Below are 21211 nucleotides of genomic sequence, written 5' to 3' on the forward strand. Positions count from 1 at the left end.
GATACCCCTGACGACCTGACGTCAGTCTTGGAGCGACAGCATCCAATGCAGAAATACTAAGTCTCTGGTATTCGGGCCGACTGAGGGCTACCTGCAGGCAGATAACCCAAGTTTAATGACTACAACAGTGAAACACAAAGAACATCCACATTACCACTACAGGATAAAAGTCAATCCCACAATAATGATCCTCTCATTTGAACCAGTTACTGCTATGTTGTGTACATCTGCACAACTGTACCATATCCTTCAGCTGGATCACTACCGATGGAAATTTAAAGATATAATTTATATGCAGGGGACAAGCCTCCCTGCACTTCCCCATACTCCCTGCTAATTATATACACTAATTCTGAGGTCACACAACAGCAGGGTAAGGAAAAATTTCCTTATCCGAACTGCAGTGTGATTCAATGCAAAAGACTGCCAGCAGAAATTCCATTTCATAGAATGTTCACTCATATGAGCATTCAATTTTCTTAAAGTAGCAAAGAGCATTCACTCATGTCAACTACAATCAAATACATGGATTCAACTCTCCCAGAAATAAAAATCTTGGAACATGTTTTCCACAAATGAAAGATGACTGAGGGAATCTCCCTATAATGGGGGGGCGGGGGGGAGGGAGACTACAAATCTGTGCATCTTCAGCCCTCAGAAAAGTGTAGATTTTCATAAGCATGCCCTAAAGGACAGCAAATCCCGCACTACTTCGATACTGGGCATCAAACTTATTTTAAAAGTGTTTAGAATGTGTTGAAGAAAAATGTAAGGATGGATATTCATAAAACAGCTTCACAAATGTTCTATGCAGATACATTTTTGAAGAAAGATAAAGTGGTATGCTGCTGTCATATTGCAGTTCACACCCAACATTCCTAGTCATTGTTCTGTTTAATTTTTCCCCATAACAAAAGGCAGTTGAATGGGCGTGCCTTCGTTGAAGGTTGGGCATCAGGCTGGCAACTCGACACCATAAAAACCAACTGCCAATCATTAGCGGACCGGATTTCCACTGTGGCGACCCCTAACCGGGAAAAGACAAAAGACAAACAACAACAACAACAAAAGGCAGTTCACTGAGCACTTGGAAATGGTAATCTGGTGACTAGATGACCCTGCTTCTCTTTCATAAATGACATAAACAGCTGACAAGGCTTTCTAGATACCTTAAGTCTTTCTATGCAGTACTTAATTGTTCTGTGTACATCTACAATACACAAAATCCTCTCACACTTAATCTATTGTTTAGGAATATAGGCAACAGAATGGCTGCAATTTTACAGAATACTTTACACTTAAAGGAGGGATTAATCCTTATCCTTATGGAAACACTGCACGGCTCTTTAAACCCTAAAGCCTGCAATTCAGAAATCTTCCTGCTTCAGGTGACTTAGAAAACTCAGAGGGAGCGAATTAATCATTCTCAAAGTTCAAGTCCCTAAGGTGAAAGAGTGTCCTGGAAACTGAGATGAAGGATTTTTTTCCAGAACTATTTTTACAGAAAACTGAGAAGCTACAGCTGTATAAAGCAGGTATGATTGAATTGACAAACATACTTTAGTTGCCAAATAAGCCAAACTAACATCATGCAACATAATGAGATACAGCAGTAATGGAAACTACCAACCTATACGAAGAACAAGGAATGGACTATGTTTTCATGCGTGATCACTATGTCGATTTAGGAAGCACCCTATTTGTAAAAGCCTTAGGTCATCTATGGTCCATATGTAATTCTGCCAGCCTGTTAATGTCTGTGGGAGTGTGAATACTTGAATCAGTGATGTTACCATCCATGGACCACTGCCAGAACATCACTAGGTCTCTGAAAGGGAGGGCTACAAATCCTATGCTCCCTTGCTTTTTTAGATATTGCAGAGAATGGAATGGTTTACCAGATGTGAAGAAGCCCTGATAGAAGCTTTATTTTCAAAGTCCTCAAAGCTAGGAAGGACCCTGATAACAGATTTTACTTCAAGGTGTTCAGGACCAGGAAGACTGCCTGAAACTCATTAAAGTCATTGTGGAGCCCCCCAGGAGGACTTCGCCCCTTGCAAATTTGTGAGATGTTAGCTTATCATCTTGCAATCAAACCAACTATTACCATTGTTTGTTAATAGGTTCAAACAATGAAAGGAAAGGCCCACCAAAAAGACAGGCGACCGACCGCCAGCACTCCAAAGCTTAGCAACGCACAACACGAAAAAGTCCGTGAGAATGATGAGGCTCTGAAGTCATGAAAAACTCACAGTCCATTGTACTTGTGCATCCTTAGACATGTAAATAGCAGCATTAAGAAAGTGGGGGCCATGATGCCCAGAAGATGCAGCAGGGTTTGGGTACAGACCTAGCAGTGTCCTTTGTCATGCTGCCAAAGTCCAAGACCTTCTCAAATGGCAGGAATAGCTGGCAATTAAGAGTTTGAAGCTTCAACTCTCTGAATGCTATCCTCTGGACAAACTCAGATATTACTTCTCCCAATGTTTGGTCACCCAAAGGGACTACAACTGATGTTTCTAGGAAGGCTCTGAAATGGCTTACCAGAAGCCAGTCATTCAGGTAGAACATGTGGAAATCTTTCTGCTGAAAAACTTAGTGCACCATGGCCAATGACCTGGTAAAATCTCTGGGTAATGAAGAAAGTTTATACTACAACAGTTTATACTGAAAGTGATGCTTAAACTATGAAAAAACAAACAGGTATGTTCCAAATGTTATGCATTGTGTACAGTGGCAACAACCAGCTAACCTAAAACAGAGATTCTGAAGGGTCTTCGGTGGTGGAACTGTGTGACCTTTCAGCAGATCCATAGATGGCTTCTTAATTTTCTTCTGGAGATGGCTAAGTTTAACAGAGGAAGACCATAAAGGCCCTTCACAAGAATGAGAGATTATTTTCTCATCAGAAAGCTATGGACCAAGTGCTGAAAGACCTGGGTGAAGAGCACATTCATTTGAACTATAAGTCCAGATTACCATTTCTGTTTCCTTCGTAAAGGGTAGAATCTCAGCTAATGAAGCCTGTAAAAGCACATCAGTGAGCCTGTGGCCCTAGTCACAGCACTTTTAAAGTCAAAATTGTTATGGATTAGTAACCCTCTTTAGAAGCCAATGACAGGGACTCATTGAGGTCCCTTGTCACCCCAGACTCACAGAGGTCCTCAAGCTTTTCCAGAGCTCTAGTCACTTGCATGCACAGGAACTTGGACAAGTGATATGAGTAATTATGGGCTTTGTATTCCAAAGCGGCAGTGGAGTATGCACTCTTATCACACATCCAAAGCTTTAATCTCCTTCTCAGAAGATAGGCTGGCAAAATTCTGTGATCTCTGGGACCTGTGATGGACTTGAGAGATGATATATCATTCAATTTGAAAGCAACTGGTAGTTGCCATGTTCAGTGAAGCAGAAGTGCAAACTCTTTTCTCAAACCCATCCACTTTTCTACTTCCCTTATCATCTGGATGCATGTTCAAAGCTATAATTTTTTATAACCAGCCAGCCACTGAATTATTTGTAAAAAGATGCTAAAGTGCTCCTGCACCTATAAATCCTACTAGGCTTTTTTGATGAGGGTATCTGACAGGCACAAAGAACAACTTTGTATGACCATCCCCAAAACATGGTATAACTGGAAAAGTGGGAGCCAATTTGGGTTAAAGGTTTATGTAACCGTTTTGGTAAACACACATTTTAGCAGCCTAGAAAAGTTATATCCTCAAAGGTTCAGACTCACTCCAATGAAACATCAAATAAAGAAATTCAGAAGACAAATGTGACATCATCATCAGAATGTGAGTCTACACTAGTAAAGAACAGAATATGATCAAACTATGTCAAAGACTCCTCACTGAAGTAAAATATGGTAGTGGTACACCTCTTTTTTTTATTATTTGAACAGGAGTTCATTAAGCGGCTGCACTTAAGAGTTGCTGGAAAAAAAATGCAGCAACTGCTAAACTAAACTGAAGTACTTTAATAAAACATAAAAGGTAAAGGGGGCACACTATGTCCTTCTGAGGGACCAGCATCTAAGCTCCATTAAAATAAATGAATTAGAGGGTACTTTGGCCATCTTAGGAAACAGAGCTCCATTAAAAATGGTGGTACTCATGCAAACATCTGCCACCCTGACTTCTCACTCGGCATTAAGAGGTGTAGTCATTTGATCACATGCACCTGTTTATGTACACTGCTGGAAGAATTAGCCATCACTATTTTTATGTCCAAAATACAATTTATGCTGTTCTCACTTTCTAATGGAATATTCCTTAGATTTAGTACACTTTTTAACTAGCACAAGCAGGAGGAGTATGAGCCACTAACTTCCTGTGTCCAAGAAAAGCTTGCAATTGTCTAACTCTACTAGTTAAAATCTTAAAAGACCAAATGGGGGATGCACACCTACAACAGAGTTCTGTGAAATTCTCCAAAGATATTGTCAGAATCAATACAAAAAACATAAAACAGAGACAGAATACACACATTTGCAATATACAAAATTTAAATACCACAGTGAAATATCTACACTTAACAATTAAACTTTCAAGGCCTGAGAAGTGAAAAAGTCATAAATTAGAGTGAAATAAATGTTCAAGCGGCAAAAAAAAGTGAGAAGGGTTACAAAGTGCACTGAGTTTTGCAGCTGGGTCCCATTAATGAGTGACATCTACAGGCGTTTCTGCAGTTACCTCCTACTGCTCCTCTAGGCGTCAAATATTGCTTGTTCATATTTGCATTAATAATTCCAAAACCATGCTACACACAAGGCATCAGAATATTTTATCTTGAAACATATATGATGGCAAACACAACTGTATTGATATATGACCTCTGTCAATAAGTATTTGTTAGAACTGTAAGGTGATAACTTCATTTTTAAAGGCTGAAGCCACACCCACTGGAAGTTAAAGGTAGACACTCAAAAGAGCTCTGCTGGAGGGAAAGAGTTAATGGCCAGCTGGCCATGCTGTACTACTGCATCCAGATGCACCTAGGAACACCCGAATACTGGAAAAAGATCAGACTGGGGGACTGATGCCTGCCTTTGGTTATTTTCCATTCACTGTATGAATCTCCTGCATCAGTAATGCATCAGTAATCTTAAAAATCTTCATGAATAATGTCACCTTTTTTACATTTTTGTTTTTCTGACAGAGACATTTAACATACATATATACTGAGAACGCTAAAGGTTCAGACACATCCTCTGTACAGGCCTCAACACCAATGGAATTTAAAAAAAGGGTACAGCTAAATTAATAAAGTAAGGAATTGGTAGTGAAAATAAAGTTAATACTTGTCAAAATACAAATGCCTGTCTACATACTTTCACAATACACATGTAAAGTAGTCATACACAGACATACATTTTTTTTATACATTTACTACTGAGTGCTTCATAGATTTATCTTTTGATCCTGTTTCGATGCTAGGATACATTTCATATCTTTGTCAAGGCGATGATTTTGGTGGGGTTGGGAAACATTCTAACATTTTACCACAAAAGTTTAACAAACCTACAGCTTACTTGACATATGCTGACCCACAATGCTCATCATATTCACCATCACCTGTGCTGCAATGTAGTAAAACTACATATTTTCTGTTATACCCATTTACAGTGAATAAAGTCTCCTTTTAAACACTTAAGGCTCCTTGTAATAACTTCAACATAAAATTCATTCTATTCAAGTAAAAAAGTGCATATTGCTATGATCAACTTTTCAGTACTTCCAATTTGCTTGCAGCAGGTGCTTCGACTACTTCTCCAGTGGCAAACTGGTCCTATGGGGGAAAAAAGTTTTAAAAATTACTATTAATATTACTGCAGCAATTAATTTATCTCAGACAAATTTCAAATATTCAAAGTACAAGATTAAAAACATTATCCAACACGTACTATTTTATTTTGGATTTTTCTCCAAATAAATGTAGGGTTCGCTAAGAAACATCAAAAACTGCGGTGGTGGTGCTGCGGTAGCATTGTCGCCTCACAGTAAGACGTTGTCCTGTTCGATTCTCAGCTACAGCGTCTTGTGTGTGGAGACATGCGTGAATGGGCGTACCTTCGTTGAAGGTTGTGCGTCAGGGCCAGCAACTCGGTATGTAAAAATCTACTGCAATCATTAGCGGACCGGAGTTCCGCTGTGGCGACCCCTAACCGGGAAAAGTCAAAAGACACAACAACAACAACAACAACAACAACTAGGAAACATCAAAGGTAACTAGTAAAATAAGCTAATGTAAGCCAGCCACTGAGATGTTCAACTACACTAAGTAATAGTTAAGCAACATCACATTTTCAGCACTTAAACATTACCAGTAGTACTCTGTAATGAATTCTACCATCAAATAATGAAGCTACTCAGATTCATAGCAATCATTTTAACAAAGGATGATGTTCAAGTAACGACTATTTACAGATCAAAGCTTCAGAACATCTTAACTTTTACAACTGCTATGCAAATGTACTTAGAGAAGAGGCGAACTGTACATCTTCCACTTGAATGGAGACTGAACATTCTCCAGCACGGTCTTAAAGTACAGGTAATGCCTGATAAAAAACATGGGGGTGGGGGGCCAAGATGGTGAGCAGTTAACAGCACTGTTTTTTAGTTCTGCTTCAGTTTAATATGTCTGACAGGATTTTTACTAAAAAAAACTCAAATAGAACATTTTGAATACCTGATGGATTTATAGTTGAATATCTGCCGAATTATTTACTACAAAAATAAGTCTGAAATTCTTTTATTTGCATTTTCCTGTCAAGAAAAAGTACAGTTGTGTACACTTACCATAAATGTATATGTTCGAGTGTATTCAGTGTTGCAATCATCACATTTGGGTTATCTCTGCCAGGGTAGCCCTCGGTCGGCCTGAATACCAGAGGCTTAGTATTTCTGCGTCGGTTGCTGTCGCTTCAGGACTGATGTCAGATCGTCAGTAGTATAAAGTAAGGCAGCCAACGCTATTACATCAATTTTTCTTGCCCTAACCTGCCAGAAGCCCCCAAGTAGGAGCCAGGTTCTGGTGGGAGACCCCCACCAGTAGAAAGTAAATACCAATATGTCCCTTGTAAGGAAAGAGAAGAAAGGGGGATGGAGGGAGGGTAACCAGGACTGCAACAATGAATACACTTGAACATCTACATTTATGGTAAGTGTACACAACTGTACTATGTTCTTCGTGTTTCACTGCTGCAGTCATCACATTTAGGTTGATTCCCAAAGCTGAGGAAATGGGTGGAGGCAGTCAAGGAAACTAGAGGCTGGCTAGGATGCACTGCAAGATTGCAGAGGCAAACCCTGCCCTGGATTTGGAGAAGAGAGGCATGTGGTAATGTTTGGTAAAAGTGTGAACAGATGTCCAGGTGGCAGCCTCCAGGATGTCTCTGGTGGGGACTCCTCTGAGGAAAGCTGCAGAGGTGGAGGCTGCTCTGGTGGAGTGAGTCCTGACCCCCTTGGGGGGAGGCTTTCCATGTTGTTTGTAGCAGAAATTGATGCAGTGTGCTAACCCCTTGGAAATGGTTTGTTTGGAGATGGCTTTGCCTTCTGCCCCTGTAGCAAAGCTAACCAGCAGTTGATCAGACATTCTGAAGGATTTAGTCCAGTCTTGATAGAATATGAGCTGTCTGAGCACATCTAGAGAGTGAAGGATCCTTTCCCCCTTATTCTAGGGAATAGGAAAAAAGGTGGGCAAATGAATAGATTGGTTGAGAGCCACACTGGACACCAGCTTGGGTATGAAGGATTGGTTAGTTCTGAGGGATACCCTGTCAGCATGGAAGATGATGAAGGGTGCCAGAGCCATGAGCGCTTGCAGCTCGGAGACTCTTCTGGCTGAAGTGATGGCCAGAAGGAAAGCTGTCTTCCAGGAGAGAAATTTTAGCTCTGCAGAAGAAGCTGGTTTGAAAGGGGGCAGAGTGAGGTTTTCCAACACAAAGTTAAGGTCCCACGCTAGGGGTTGGTGCTCTTCTGGGCAGCCTCAAGTTGCTAGCCCCACTTAGGAACTGTTTGATCAAAGGGTTTGAGAAAAGGGGCTGCTCAGTGGGGAAATGAGCAGAGATAGCAGAGGCATTAATTTTTATAGAGAAGAAAGAGAGACCACTGTGTAGTAGATCAGCTAAGTAATCCAGGATGAGAGGGAGGGAGGGCTGTGCAGTATTGGCTTCCTTAGCCTGGCTCCAGGTGCAGAACCTTTTCCATTTGTCAGCACATAAGACTTTCTAGTGCTAGGGCATTTGGCCTCAGGTATAACATCTAGAACCTGATTACTGAGGTTGGCAGATTGATCTGGGGTTAGGGAATAGGCCAAGCTGCCAAACTGAGTGTCTGCAATTGGGGATTCATGAATTCCCCTTCCCTCTGGGTCAGGAGGTTTGGAATCTGAGGAAGATGCCATGGTAGCAGAGGGGACAGGCTGCACAGCAAGGGGTACCAGTGCTGGCAAGGCCAGTCTGGAGCTATAAGAATTGTCCTTGGTTTTCCTCCTTTATTTTGAGCAGTACCCTGGGGATGAGAGGTAGTGGAGGAATGGCACAGACCGACAGACTGACCCAGGGGAAAGGCAGGGCATCCACTTTCCAAGCCATGCAGTGATGCTCCCTGGTACAGAATTTACTGAGTTGATAGTTGGTGTGGGAGGCAAACAGGTCGACCTTCGGGGTGCCCCATTTCTGAGTTATTAGGGTGAAGGTTCTTCTGTTGAGCTGCCACTCATGTGGGTCCAGAAGATGTCTGCTTAATTGGTCTGCCAGAGAGTTGAGAGAACCTGGTAGGAATTGTGCTAACAGGTGCAGTTGCATGGCAGAAGCTGTGTGCCAAAGGGTCATGGCCAGCCTGCATAGAGGGTAGGAGTGATTCCCTTCCTGCTTGTTGATATACCACATCACAGTGGTGTTGTCTGTTTTGATCAGGAGAGCCTCTGGGGAGAGAAGGGGCTTGAAAGCTATCAAGGAGTGCTGGACAGCCATTAACTCTTTTTGGTTGATGTGCAGAGGCATTTTCTGTGGGCTCCACTGTCCAGCTGTGCACCCCAAGCATAGTCTGATGCATCTGTGGTGAGGGTCTGGGAGGCGGGGGCTGGTGAGAAAGGTAGTCCCTTGTTGTGGGAGCATGTTGTTGCCCACCAAAGAAAATATTTTCTGAGGCAAGGAACTATAGGTATAAGAGTCTCCAGGTCTTAAGAGTGTTGACACCAAAGGCGTTTTAGGTACCACTGAAGTTTCCTCATATGCAGTCTGGCATATTGAATGAGTAGTATGCAAGATGCCATGAACCCCAGAGCTTGCAGGAATTTCCTTGCAGATAACTGGGGTCTGTTGGTTAGCTGAGAGAAGTAGGCTGTCTAGAAAATTTGTTTTTCTGGTGCAAGGAATGCCATCTGGGATGCTGTGTCCGTGCTTGCTCCCAGGAAAATAATCCTTTGGGTGGGCACCTGTTTGGATTTCTTTTCATTGATTGTGTACCCTAGGGAGGTTAGTAGGGTCTAAAGGCCAGGTGCTTGAGCAGCTTTTCCTGACTGTCTGCTTGAATAAGGCAGTCATCTAAGTATGGGTAAATCTGGATATTCCTTTGTCTGCCCTGAAACGGAGATATTTCCTGCATGCCCCCCTGATAGGAATGTGGAGGTAGGCCTCTTTTAGATCTAGGTTGGCTAACCAAGCATCCTTGGACAGCATGGGTAGCAGCTGCTGGCGGATGAGCATTCTAAATTTTAGGATCACCAGGAAGGTGTTTAGAATGGATAGATCGAGGATGGGGCACCAGGTGCCCTCTTTTCTGGGCACCAGAAAAAGTCTGGAGTAGAAACTTTGGCCTATCTGTTCTGCAGGAACGTGCTCTACTGCCCTCACAGAAAGCAAGGAAAGGATTTGCTTTTGAGCCTCTGCACACTGGTTTGGAGGTAGATCTGGGAACCCTTTTGGGGTTGGAAGGGTGTGGAAGGAAAATTTGTATCCCTGAGACACTATGTTGAGAACCCAGTGGTCGTTGGTAATGGTGGCCCAGGTGCTTGCATGAAAGGAGAGTTTTCCTCTTAGGGGGTAAGTGAAGGTGGGGAGAGGGAGGGGCGGGGCAGGTGAGTCATTGTGAGTTCTTACCATAAGGGGTGGCTTAGAACTCCCTGGTAGTCCACTGCTTAGATCGCTGCATTCCCTGTGGTTGCTGTCTGGGGGGGGGGTCTGGTTCCCCGCGGCCTGGGCTGGACTGGCTTAGTGGGAGCAGGAAAGGGCCAGTGCTTGGTGGGATAATGCTTGCTGAACCTGGGTGGCTGGACCTGTAAGAAATCCTTAACTGTCTGCATAGATTTTGCTTTTTCTTCCATCTTTTTTAAGACCTCTTCTGCGTTAGTGCCAAATAAGTTGTCTTTGTGCAAGGTGGCATCCAACAATTTAGATATGACATGGTCTGGCAGGGGCTGTTCCTTAAGCCTTGCATGCCTTCTAATGACAGATCCAGTGACTGCTGCCCTGCAAGAAGCTTCTAGGGTGTCAAAACCACAATACAAGGTGTGTTTAGTTACTTGACTTGCAGAATGCAATAACTCTGTAACTCTACAGATTCTGCGTAAGCAGGAAAGGAAGATATTTTTTGTTTGAGGAGTTAAAGGGTATGTTGCCGAAATTTTGGCATACAGAACTGACAATTTATTGCCCTGATGGGAAGAGTAGCCGAGGTGTATACTTTTTTTACCCCTTCTGTCTAGTGCTTGGGAATCCCTATCTGAGGGGGTGGGATTCTTAGCAGAGGTTGCTTTAATCCCTTTAGGCCCTTGGGAAATTACCTCAGGGTCAGCAGTAGGATTTTTAAAAAGAAATTTGTGTGAGTCAGAGACTCTATAGTACCTGTCTGGTTTTCTGTGTGCAGGAGGGAGGGTGTCAGGAGTCAAGCTGGATTCCAGGAAAACATCCTCCACAACATCCAAGACTGGGGGGATGGCCAAGGGTCTGTGCTGTGGAAGATGTAAGAATTCCCTGAGTCTCTTTTTAGACTGAGGGTAGTCTTGACTCTCCCAGTAAAAATGCTCCCTTAAGGTATGAAGTGTTTCCCCAAAGGAAAAATCCTCTGGGGGAGAGGCTGAAAGGGATGGAATCCTCTGCATCAGAATCCTCATAAGTATAAAAGGGGTTGCATGTCTTCATATTCAGATGCATCAGAGTCATCTGACTCTTATTCAGACAAAACTACAGTGGACAGATCTCTTTTCCTTTTGGAGGGGGAAGCTTGGCTTCCACTGATCAGCATGATAAGCTCTTCCACCATTTTAAGCATTTGAGACTGAGGCACGGAAGCAGGTGCCTGAGATTGGGTCGTCGGTTTCTTGGGTGTGGTTCGTACTCTGGACCTAAGAAACTCGGTCGTTTTTAAAAGAATGGTAGTCACGAAAGAAGATATTGGTTTGTGTCGAGAATCGGTAGTGTGAAAGACTTCCTCGGAAGCTGGTGCCTGCTCAGAGGCTCCGGACTCATCCAAGATAGAGACGACCACAGGATCCTTAGTCGAAGAAGAGTTTTGCGGCATACCAGACTCCAAAAGGGTCTCAGTAGAGGCCTGCAAATCCACAGAAGCGGGCATCAGGGGCTGCAAAATCGCCTCACTGAGGAACGGAGAACTGAAGACTAGCTTAACGGAAGTGTCATCGGTAGGTTTGGACCTGTGCGATATGTCTCTGTCTTTATCTTTACGATTTTTCAGAAGATCTGCTGTCGGATGGCTTACCATAGCCATATTGGAATACGAGGACTGTAAGCGAAAATATCTAGCTACAATAAGGGGCTGCGATGGATAGCTCTGGTGTTGACCAAAGCACAGAAGCGACAATGGGGGCCGTCGTGGTCTTGGCCTAAACAAGTGATGCAGTAAGAATGAAAGTCTCGGTGTGGTATTTGCTTTCCACAAGCGAGACAATTATTAACTTTTTCTGACATCGGTTAGTGCAAGAAAAAGGGATCCCCAACGGGATACTTAGCTTTAGAAGACTTCAACTTCAATTTGGTAGACGGAACACAGTTAGTGGCTGACCGACACTCATGTGAACTGCTTCTGCTTCGGGCTCCACGGCAAGAAAGACTGATGTAATGACGTCGGCTGCCTTACTTTATACTACTAACGACCTGACGTCAGTCCTGAAGCGATAGCAACCGACACAGAAATACTAAGCCCTGGTATTCTGGCCGGCCGAGAGCTACCCTGGCAGAGACAACCCAAATGTGATGACTGCAACAATGAAACACGAAGAACATCTAGAAAGAACTAATTGTCTCAGAATGAGCCCCTCTAAGCCCAGTGTACAGGACAGTACAAGGAAAAAGTCATACAGGTTGTACTAAGTAACATCAGTGAATTATCTGTAAAGACAGGTAAATTAGAAAGCAAAATGGACAATTTTAAAGAGGAATGTAAAACACAAGCTGAAGTGCTAAATGGATCTCTTAAACAACAATCATCACAAATCTTGAGTACAAAACAGGCAATGTCTGATTTTGATGGAAGATTACTTGAAATGAGAATAACAATGAATTTCTTCTGATACAAAACAACTTATTCTGGAAAAAAGTAGAAGACTTAGATAACATATCTAGGAGGAATAACATCAGGATTTATGGGATTACTAAAAAAGACTACGGGCACGGTATGATTCAATTCCTTAATAGCTGGCTTGGCATTGGAAGGGCACACTCATCTTTCCAACTCATCTTTAAAAAAAAAAAAGAGAAAAAAAAAAACATCTTCACCAAGGTTAGTGATCATAAGATTTTTCTCAAGATAAGGATTTTGTCTTAAAAGCTGCATGGAGTCCATGGCTAATCATCGAAGACAAAATCCATCAAATGGCTTTTAAGTGAGCACTACCCATCGAATGTGCTTTTTATCATATAGGCTAGCAAAGTAATGTCTTTTGGCTTCTCCCTTTAGGGGTAGCCACAGTGGATCACCGGTCTGCAGATTGATTGGGAGTGGAGTTTTTATGGTGTTGAGTTGCCAGCCCGGCGCCCAACCTTTACAGAAGGCACACGCACACATGCACCTACACGAATGTCTTTACAACTCACTCGACCGCAGGGAGGACATGCAGACTCCACACACAAGATGCTCCAGCTGAGAATCGAACCCAAGAACTTCTTGTTGTGAGGCAACAATGCTAACCGGTGGACCACAGCAGCTTTTTTTTTTTTATTGTATAGGTTGATCATCATAAAACCATTCATAGAAGAGTCATAGTTGGCCATCTACCAGGAAGTAGCACAACAGGAAGATTGCAATAACACTGGACATTCATTATGTGGAGGACTGCACCCTCTGCACCCCCACTAATTATATATACCAACTCCAAGATCGCACTACAGTGGAGAAAGGGGAGGTTTACTGTCCTGTACTGAAGATGGCCAGCTATGACTATTCGATGAATGAATTTACAATGATCCAGCCTATAAGACATAAAGCACATTCAACAGGTAGCATTTGCTTAAAAGCCATTCAATGGATTTTGTCAGCATAGACCCAGCCGCATGGACTAATTATCCAGTTAAAATTAAAGAAAATACTATAAGATTTGACAAGGACTATTCAACATTAGTGATGACAGAGAAAAGTATGTGTGCCACTTGTTAAAAGTGCAAAGAAAAACAAAGCACAAATCTCGTTTCCAGCAAAAATAAGTATTCACCTTCCAGAGAAAGGTTTTTAACACTTTGGAAGATGCAATGACTTTATACAGAAAAATAAAATCCTAGAAAAAACAGAAGAAATTGACTGGAATCTATCAACTTCTTTGAACAGAAATGCAAATAGAGATGGTTGGTTAACAAAAGACAAACAGTAAAAAACTGAAGGACAAATGAAAATCAATGTATTTCATGAAAATGAATTCTTATTAATTTAAAGAACTGCTTGAATACTTATGAACAAGTGCTGAATATTACGTTTTACAAGGTAAATCATTTCTTTCTTTCTTTCTTTTCCTACTTCAAATGGTAGGGTTTAAAAGGTTAAACAATTCATCTTATTAAAAGTAAATCATGATGAAACAATGTTAGGTGGCACACTTTCCGATTATCTTGGCATAGCTGAGTAATGTACTATTAAATATAATACAAGCTGCAACAAATGAAACTAAAGATGCATGTTAAATTACATTCTACTTTTTAAAATGGTCCAGTAGTGTGCTAGACATGCAATAGCACCCAGGAAAGACAGGTTATATTATAAACAAAGTATTAAAAATATAGCTTTTTATATAAAAAAGCTGTTACTGGAATGATATTAAATAATTAGACTAACATTCACACTTTTACAGGTTAAACCTAGATCACGCATGACTGTTGTTCTTTTAATGCACGTTTATATGCTATGTTTCCTATAAAAAACGAATGTCTGTTTTGTTAAAATACCTTGAAATGGTTTTGTGTTTTTTTAGTGGTTTGGGAGATTGATGTGTGGTGCGGCGGTGGCTTGGATTCACATGTCGCCATTTTTGTGTGAATTGCAATTGATGGATTGTTCGTTTTCAAGCCCTTATCATGAAAACCAGCTTGAAACAAACTTAGATGAGCACTTTTGTGATGTTGCGCGACTTCTGAAAATTCTAAGAAGTGTCCAGGTTACTTCTTCCTGTCAAAGTAAATAATCATAATATTTTGAAACATATGCTAAGATGTCAATGAATACAAGTGAGATAATAAACAAAAGACAGTGAATTGCATTCTAAACCACTGCCAGTTATTAAATAATTCTGAATGCTTACAATATACCAAAAGGACAGTTTATATACTAGCCTATAGAAAAACAATTCTGATAAAAAATTAGGATTGTGTTTCTCTGTTACTGTCTCTTTTTAATGATAAGAAAACTTAATATCTCAAAACAATTTATTTTAGAAAGTTTGAATCTTATAACGGGAAGATTTTTCAGATGTTTGTTCAGATACTATTAGACATAACATTTAAGGAAAAAATAGGGCTGATTCTAACAGTAGTACTAGATTAAAGAGCATCAAATATATAAGGATAAATATAAATGTTCTATTATACGATATTCTACACAAGGATTATCGCTAAAATATAAAACCTAGGAATATAGTAGTTATACAAGACATAGTATATAAACAGAAATAGAAAGGGATCAGAATAACTAAATAGGTATACAGCTAAAGAATATAAATACGTCTACAAGAGTGGGAGGTTGGCAAGGTGTTTACATTACAGGCACAAAGTCCAGGGTTTGATTCTCATACAGGGAAACTGGCTGGGCTTTGAATAACCCAAAACAAGAAGTTATGTACTCACCATAACGTTCGATGTACGTAGTCCATCTCGCCTCACATTCTTACCCGTGGGTTCGGAGCTGAACCTCGGCTCCGACTCGGCCATATTCTAGCTCAAAGTCTTTCAATTGGCTGGGCTAAGAAGGTATCCCATGCTGCACTGCTCCCTTTCTCCAGATCTTGTTTGCTGCGAGCTAATCATTCACTCCTCCACATACAACAACATATAGAGAAGGAAGAACATAATAACCAGACAGGAATTTGAAACCATACCTAACCCCTAGGTCCTCCAGGATGGGGGAAGGAGGGGGGGGTAAGTAAGAATGTGAGGCGAGATGGACAACATACATCGAACGTTATGGTGAGTACATAACTTCTTGATGTTATGTAGTCCAATCTCGCCTACATTCTTACCCGTGGGACAGCGTGCCCAGCACCTGAATCCTGGGAGGCTCAGTGGAAAATACTCCTAAGCACTGTGGAACCAAAGGAAGACCTGCCTCTGGACACCAAATCTAACTTGTAGTGAGCAACAAAGGTGTGAGGAGATGCCCATGTAGCCGCAGCACAAACATCATCCATAGACAACCTGGCCTGAAAAGCTGTAGATGTAGACACAGATCGGGTAGAATGAGCCTTCACTCGAAATGGTAAATCCTTGCCACCTGAAGCATAAATGAATGAAATACAACTGGAAATCCATCTGGACAAAGTGACTTTGGAAACAGGAGACCCAATCCTGTTTTCTGAAAATGAGACAAACAACTGATCCGATTTTCTGAGATCCTTCATTCTATGTAAACAGAATCGTAATTGTCTGTGCACATCCAGCTGATGAAATCTAAATTCTTTCTTGTTCGAGAACTCTGGAAAGAATACAGGTAGTTTAATGGATTGGTTTAGATTACTGACGGAAGCCACTTTTGGTAGAAAGGAAGGGTTTGGTCTGAGAGAAACCCTGTCCTTATGAAAAATCAAGTAAGGTGGTCTATGATAAGGCTTGAAGCTCCGAGGCACATCTGGCTGAAGTGATGGCTACTAAAAAGATTGTCTTCCAAGTCAAATATTTTAAATCACAAGTAGCTGCAGGCTCGAAGGGGGGTGAAGTGAGATATTGTAGAACAAAATTTAAGTCCCAAGGCATAACTGGTTCAAAAACTGGAGAACGAAGCAGCATATTGCCCTTCAGGAATGCCTTACAAAGTCTGTGTGCCATGAGACTAGGCTCACCAGCAACGTGAAAAGTGGAAATAGCCGCCAACTGGACTTTAATAGTTGTGGCCGCTGATCCTTGGTTGAAAAGCATGGAGAGGAACTCCAGGACTGATGAGACTGGAGCTGTATAAGGATCAATTTGTCTTGCATGCGCCCAGATGGAAAATCTCTTCCATTTGCTGGAATAGATTTTTCTGGTGGAAGGCTTATGGGAAGAAGACCACTTCCGGCGAAAAATGATGAAGCCTGACAATGATGGAAGTGGAGGAGCCAGGCTGTCAGCCTGAGGGACTGAAGAGAGGGATGGAGCTGCCCTGACATATGAGTCAGCAAATCTGGTTGAGGGTCCAGAATCCAGGGGGCGTCCACTAGGTAAGGATGGAGGAAGGGGAACCAAATTCGACGAGGCTAGCATGGGGCAATCAGAATAATTTTGCTTCCCAAAGATTGCGCTTTCTGAATAACCTTTGTCAGCAGAGGAACAGGAGGGAAGGGATACAGTAGACCGGAGGGCCAATCGTGAACTAGAGCATCCCTGGGTGACTCCCCCTGAGGGGGGATAAGGGTGAAGTAGCTGCTGCATTTGGTATTGAGGGGGCTGGCAAACAGGTCGCAGCAAGGCTGACCCCACCTGCAGAAAATCTGCTCCGCAACCTGATTGTTCAGGGACCACTCGTGAGGCATCAGAATCGCTCTGCTCAACCTGTCGGCAATCACAATGGACTTCCCCGGAATGTGCATTGCTACAAGAAAACGTTGGGAAGCCACTGCCCACTACCACACTTGCATGGCCTCTCTGCAAAGGGGATACGATTTGGTTCCTCCCTGTTTGTTTAGATACCATACCATCGACATATTGTCTGTGTGGATCACAATTGTCCCGAGAGGAAGAAAGCTCTGAAGTGCTTGCAACGCTAGTGGCACTGCTCTCATCTCCAGGACATTGATATGCAGATGCATCTCGTGTTTCCGCCACGTGCCTTGGACTGTTCTGCCTAGATAATGCCCCCCACCCTATCTGGGAGGAGTCCGTGGTCACTGTGGCAACTGGAGGGGGTGGAACGAAGAGTTTTCCCGCATCGAGGTTGCTGGTGTGAAGCCACCAGTGTAGATCCTGCTTGCATCTGTCTGTGATTATTATGAGATGAGAAAGAGGAAGATTTCGCAGAGACCTCTGCGTGAAGAGTAGCCACTGAAGGAGCCTCATGTGTAGCCCCACCAAAGAAACCAGCATAACTGTAGCAGCCATCGTGCCCAACAATTTGAGGATAAATCTTGCCTTCACTCTTCTCAAAGAGAGTAACGCGTACACCTGCTGTTGTAAACTTTGAATCCTTTCTCTTGGTAAGAACGCCTTCATGAGCACGGTGCCTAACTCAGCGCCTATAAAGGTGACACACTGCGAGGGCAACAAGGCAGACTTTTCCCAATTTAGAGTTATGCCTAATTGTTGACACAGTTTGATCGTGGCATCTCTGGTTTGTAGGAGTAGATGCCTGGTGGTGGCAGAAAGGAGCCAGTCGTCCAGGTACAGAAACACTTAGAATCCCTGATGTCTCAAGTGAGCAGTTACCACTGCCATGCATTTGGTGAACACCCTGGGGGCTGTGGTGAGACCAAAGGGCAGGGTGCGAAATTGAAAATGACTGGCTCCCAGCTGTAAGCGTAAATGACTTCTGGATGCTCTGTCCATCTTTATATGGTAGTAAGCATCCTTGAGGTCGATGGAGCACATCCACTTCTTTTCCCAACAAAGGGAGAATAGATTGCAACATGACCATTCAGAACTTGGACTTCTTTACATGGGTGTTCAATCTGCTGAGATCCAAAATGGGTCTCAGGTCCCTTGTTCTTTTCGGCACCAAAAAGAATCTGGAGTAAGTCCCTAATCCGATCTGGTCTGAGGGGACAGGCTGGATGGCTCCTTTTTCTAGCAGCTTTAAAACCTCTGAAGCTGCGGAATCCCTTTGATTGGGTGGAACATCTGGGATTTTTTTGATCGGAGGGGGAGCTGAAGAGAAAGGAATGTGATATCCTCTGGAAATTATTTTTAATATTCATTGGTCCTGAGTTATACTTTGCCAGGCCTCTGGGTATAGTGAAATGCGAACCCCGATTGGCACCGGAAATGCACAGTCGGGCCACCCATCAGGAGCACTGGTAGGGAGAACCACAAACGGAATCACAATCTCCCTGATTACGCGGGCCTCCTCTGCCCCTACGGCGGCATCTACCAGAATTATCACCCCCTCCCCTGCCTCTGGAGGGGGACTCACCTTGTGCGTCATGAAAAAATCTCTGCGATTTTTTGAACTACATCTTCCCACCCCTCTGGGTCTTGGGATAAGGCCTAGAGTGTAGGGAAAAAATGGACTCCCACAGCAGACAGAGTTTTTCCCTCCTGCTCGCACCAAGTGAGAGTGTCCTTCACCTTGGTTCCGAATAAGAAGGAACCATCAAACGGGGCATTGGTGAATGCAGACATGAAGGCCTCAGCGAAATTACCGAGGCGCATCCAGGAGTGTCTCCTAAGAGCAACTCCGGAACTCGCTGCCCTACCTGCTCCTTCAGCTGCGTAAGAGATCAGCCTCATGCAGGAGTTAGCAATAGAGTTGAGGGTAGACATTTGAGTGTTGACCTTCTGAGCCACCGCATCAGAAAGTTACCCTGTAGAGTATCTCCAAGCTCTTTCGGGAGATCTATTTGGAGCCGTGTAAAATGAGATAAGTAATTCAGTGACTGCAGTGTAAAGGCCGCTGAAGAAAACATATGCTTTCCGTACCGGTTCATGGTCCTAGACTCCTTGTTAGGAGGATGGACGGTAGACGAAGTCTCAGCCAGTTCCTTCTTCGCGGCCGCTGCCACCACCATGGCATCTACAGGAACTCCCTTGGATAGAAACTCTTTGTCAGAGGGGGCGGACAAGAATTTGTTGGGTCTCCTGGGGACTGGTTCCACAGAGTCAGGGGTTTCCCACACCCTTCGACAAACCAGATCTAAAAGCTCGCCGAAAGGTGGAGACACCCAGGAGGCGGAGGGCTGAGCCCCAAAGGCCTTCAGGAACACAGACTCCTCCTCGGTGGGACCTTTGGAGGGCCAGTCACCGATCTGTTTCAAAATTTCCAGGATGTCAGAGAAAGAGACATCCTCAGAGGATGACTTGGGGGACCCCTCCGATTCCTTGAGGTCAGTGTCTGACGTGAGGGACTCATCTTGGGAGTCAATGTGCTTCCTATTGCACTTTCTTTTTCTGGGTGGCTCCTCAGGCAAAAACACTGAGGGGCCCTCAGAAATAAGGGTACTACTCATGGGGGAATCCTGAGGCTTTGGGTCTCTGCTGTCGAAAGATTGAGGGCGATCAGAGACCCACACCAGAGCTGGAGGGGACAGAGTGTCAGTGCAGAATGATGTCGCTTAGGACGTGGCCAGTGCGCTCCGCATGGCCTCGAAAGCTGGTCCCCCCCAGGCTCCGAAGATCGACCAGCCGTGGAAGACCTCGGAGCAGAAGGGACAAGGTCCGAAGCCGACGCAGGGGTCAGGCTTCTCCACGCCAAAGCCCCGAGATGGAGGCTAGGAGCCGAAAAGTGACCCAAGGCCTCCCCCTCGGGTCCGACCGAGGAACCAGGAGTCCTGGACCCCGTGGACGGAGCTGACGGGGTCAGAGCTGAAGCCAGAGCCGATAAGCCAGGATGGGTCATCGGAGCCGACCTAGGCACATCTGACGCCACCGACCACTCCGGCTCCAAAAGCTGAGATTCGGAGGAGGAAGTATCGACGCTGGTTGGGTAACCGGCTCCGGAGCCAACTGGGCTGGAGCCGAAAACAATTTTGCCAGAACCGGTGACTGGAGAAGTCTCTGCACCACTCTATCTACATCCACATCTGAAAGAGTCCTGGAGGACCTAGAAGATAAGGAAGGAGATCTAGACCTCCTCTCCGAAGGAGACCTACGAGGAGGAGAGACCGGCCTAAAATTTGGAGACCGGCTCCGAACTAGCACCTCCATAATCGGCTCCGAGGGACTTGGAGCCGAAGCAGATTGGGTCAATATATTAACTTCCTGCTGCTCCGAGGACAGTGGAGTCGAGGATGCCACAGAAGATTTCCCTACTTTCTCCGGATGCTCCAAGGACACAGATGGAGCCAGAGAACGCTTTTCTGCCTTAGATGGAGAGGACTTAAAGCTAGAAGCCCTTCCCAAATCCTCCATGAAGGAGGGTTTCAAAAGTCCTTTCAAAATTAGTTTGTTCTTCCTCTCCTGAAGAACAAGTGGGCTAAATGCATGGCAAAAAGTATAAGATTCCTGGAGGTGACTAGCCCCCAGACAATAAACACAGACAGAGTGTCCATCGGTGATTGACATCTTATAACCACATTTAGTACACTTCTTAAAGCCCGAGGGCTTATGCTCTTTCGTATCCTTAGACATGATGAAAGAAAAAACAACAGTTAGTAACAGTCAACTGTTAATATATATATAAAACGCGGGAACTAGCAAAACCACTACAGACAAATACACAAGACCTCTAACTTAATCGGTCTCAACAGGAACACAAGGAAAGACTAGGTCCTCTAATTTAAACTGTCCTAGCCTGACGGATAGGTACCTACTAACACTAACACGTAACACAAAAGAAGGGGCGGACTAGGTCCTCTAACTGAAACGAGCCTAGCCCGTAGGGGAAACAGTTAACGGGACACCACAAAACACAATAATACCAGAAAAAAA

General features: G+C 43.6%; 1 protein-coding gene across 1 annotated transcript in view; it reads right to left on the reverse strand.

The window, feature by feature from the left end:
- Positions 1-4823: 4823 nt before the first annotated feature.
- DPH3 (diphthamide biosynthesis 3) overlaps positions 4824-21211 on the reverse strand; it is a 443914-nt gene continuing 427526 nt past the window's right edge. The window contains exon 3 of the mRNA XM_044072751.1: positions 4824-5790. Within this exon, the coding sequence (XP_043928686.1) occupies positions 5722-5790 (69 nt within the window). The 3' untranslated portion in view covers positions 4824-5721. The remainder of the gene's footprint in view (positions 5791-21211) is intronic.

This window comes from Protopterus annectens, chromosome 5.part0 (assembly GCF_019279795.1).
Source record: "Protopterus annectens isolate FY-2018-M chromosome 5.part0, PAN1.0, whole genome shotgun sequence".
Taxonomy (NCBI): domain Eukaryota; kingdom Metazoa; phylum Chordata; order Ceratodontiformes; family Protopteridae; genus Protopterus; species Protopterus annectens.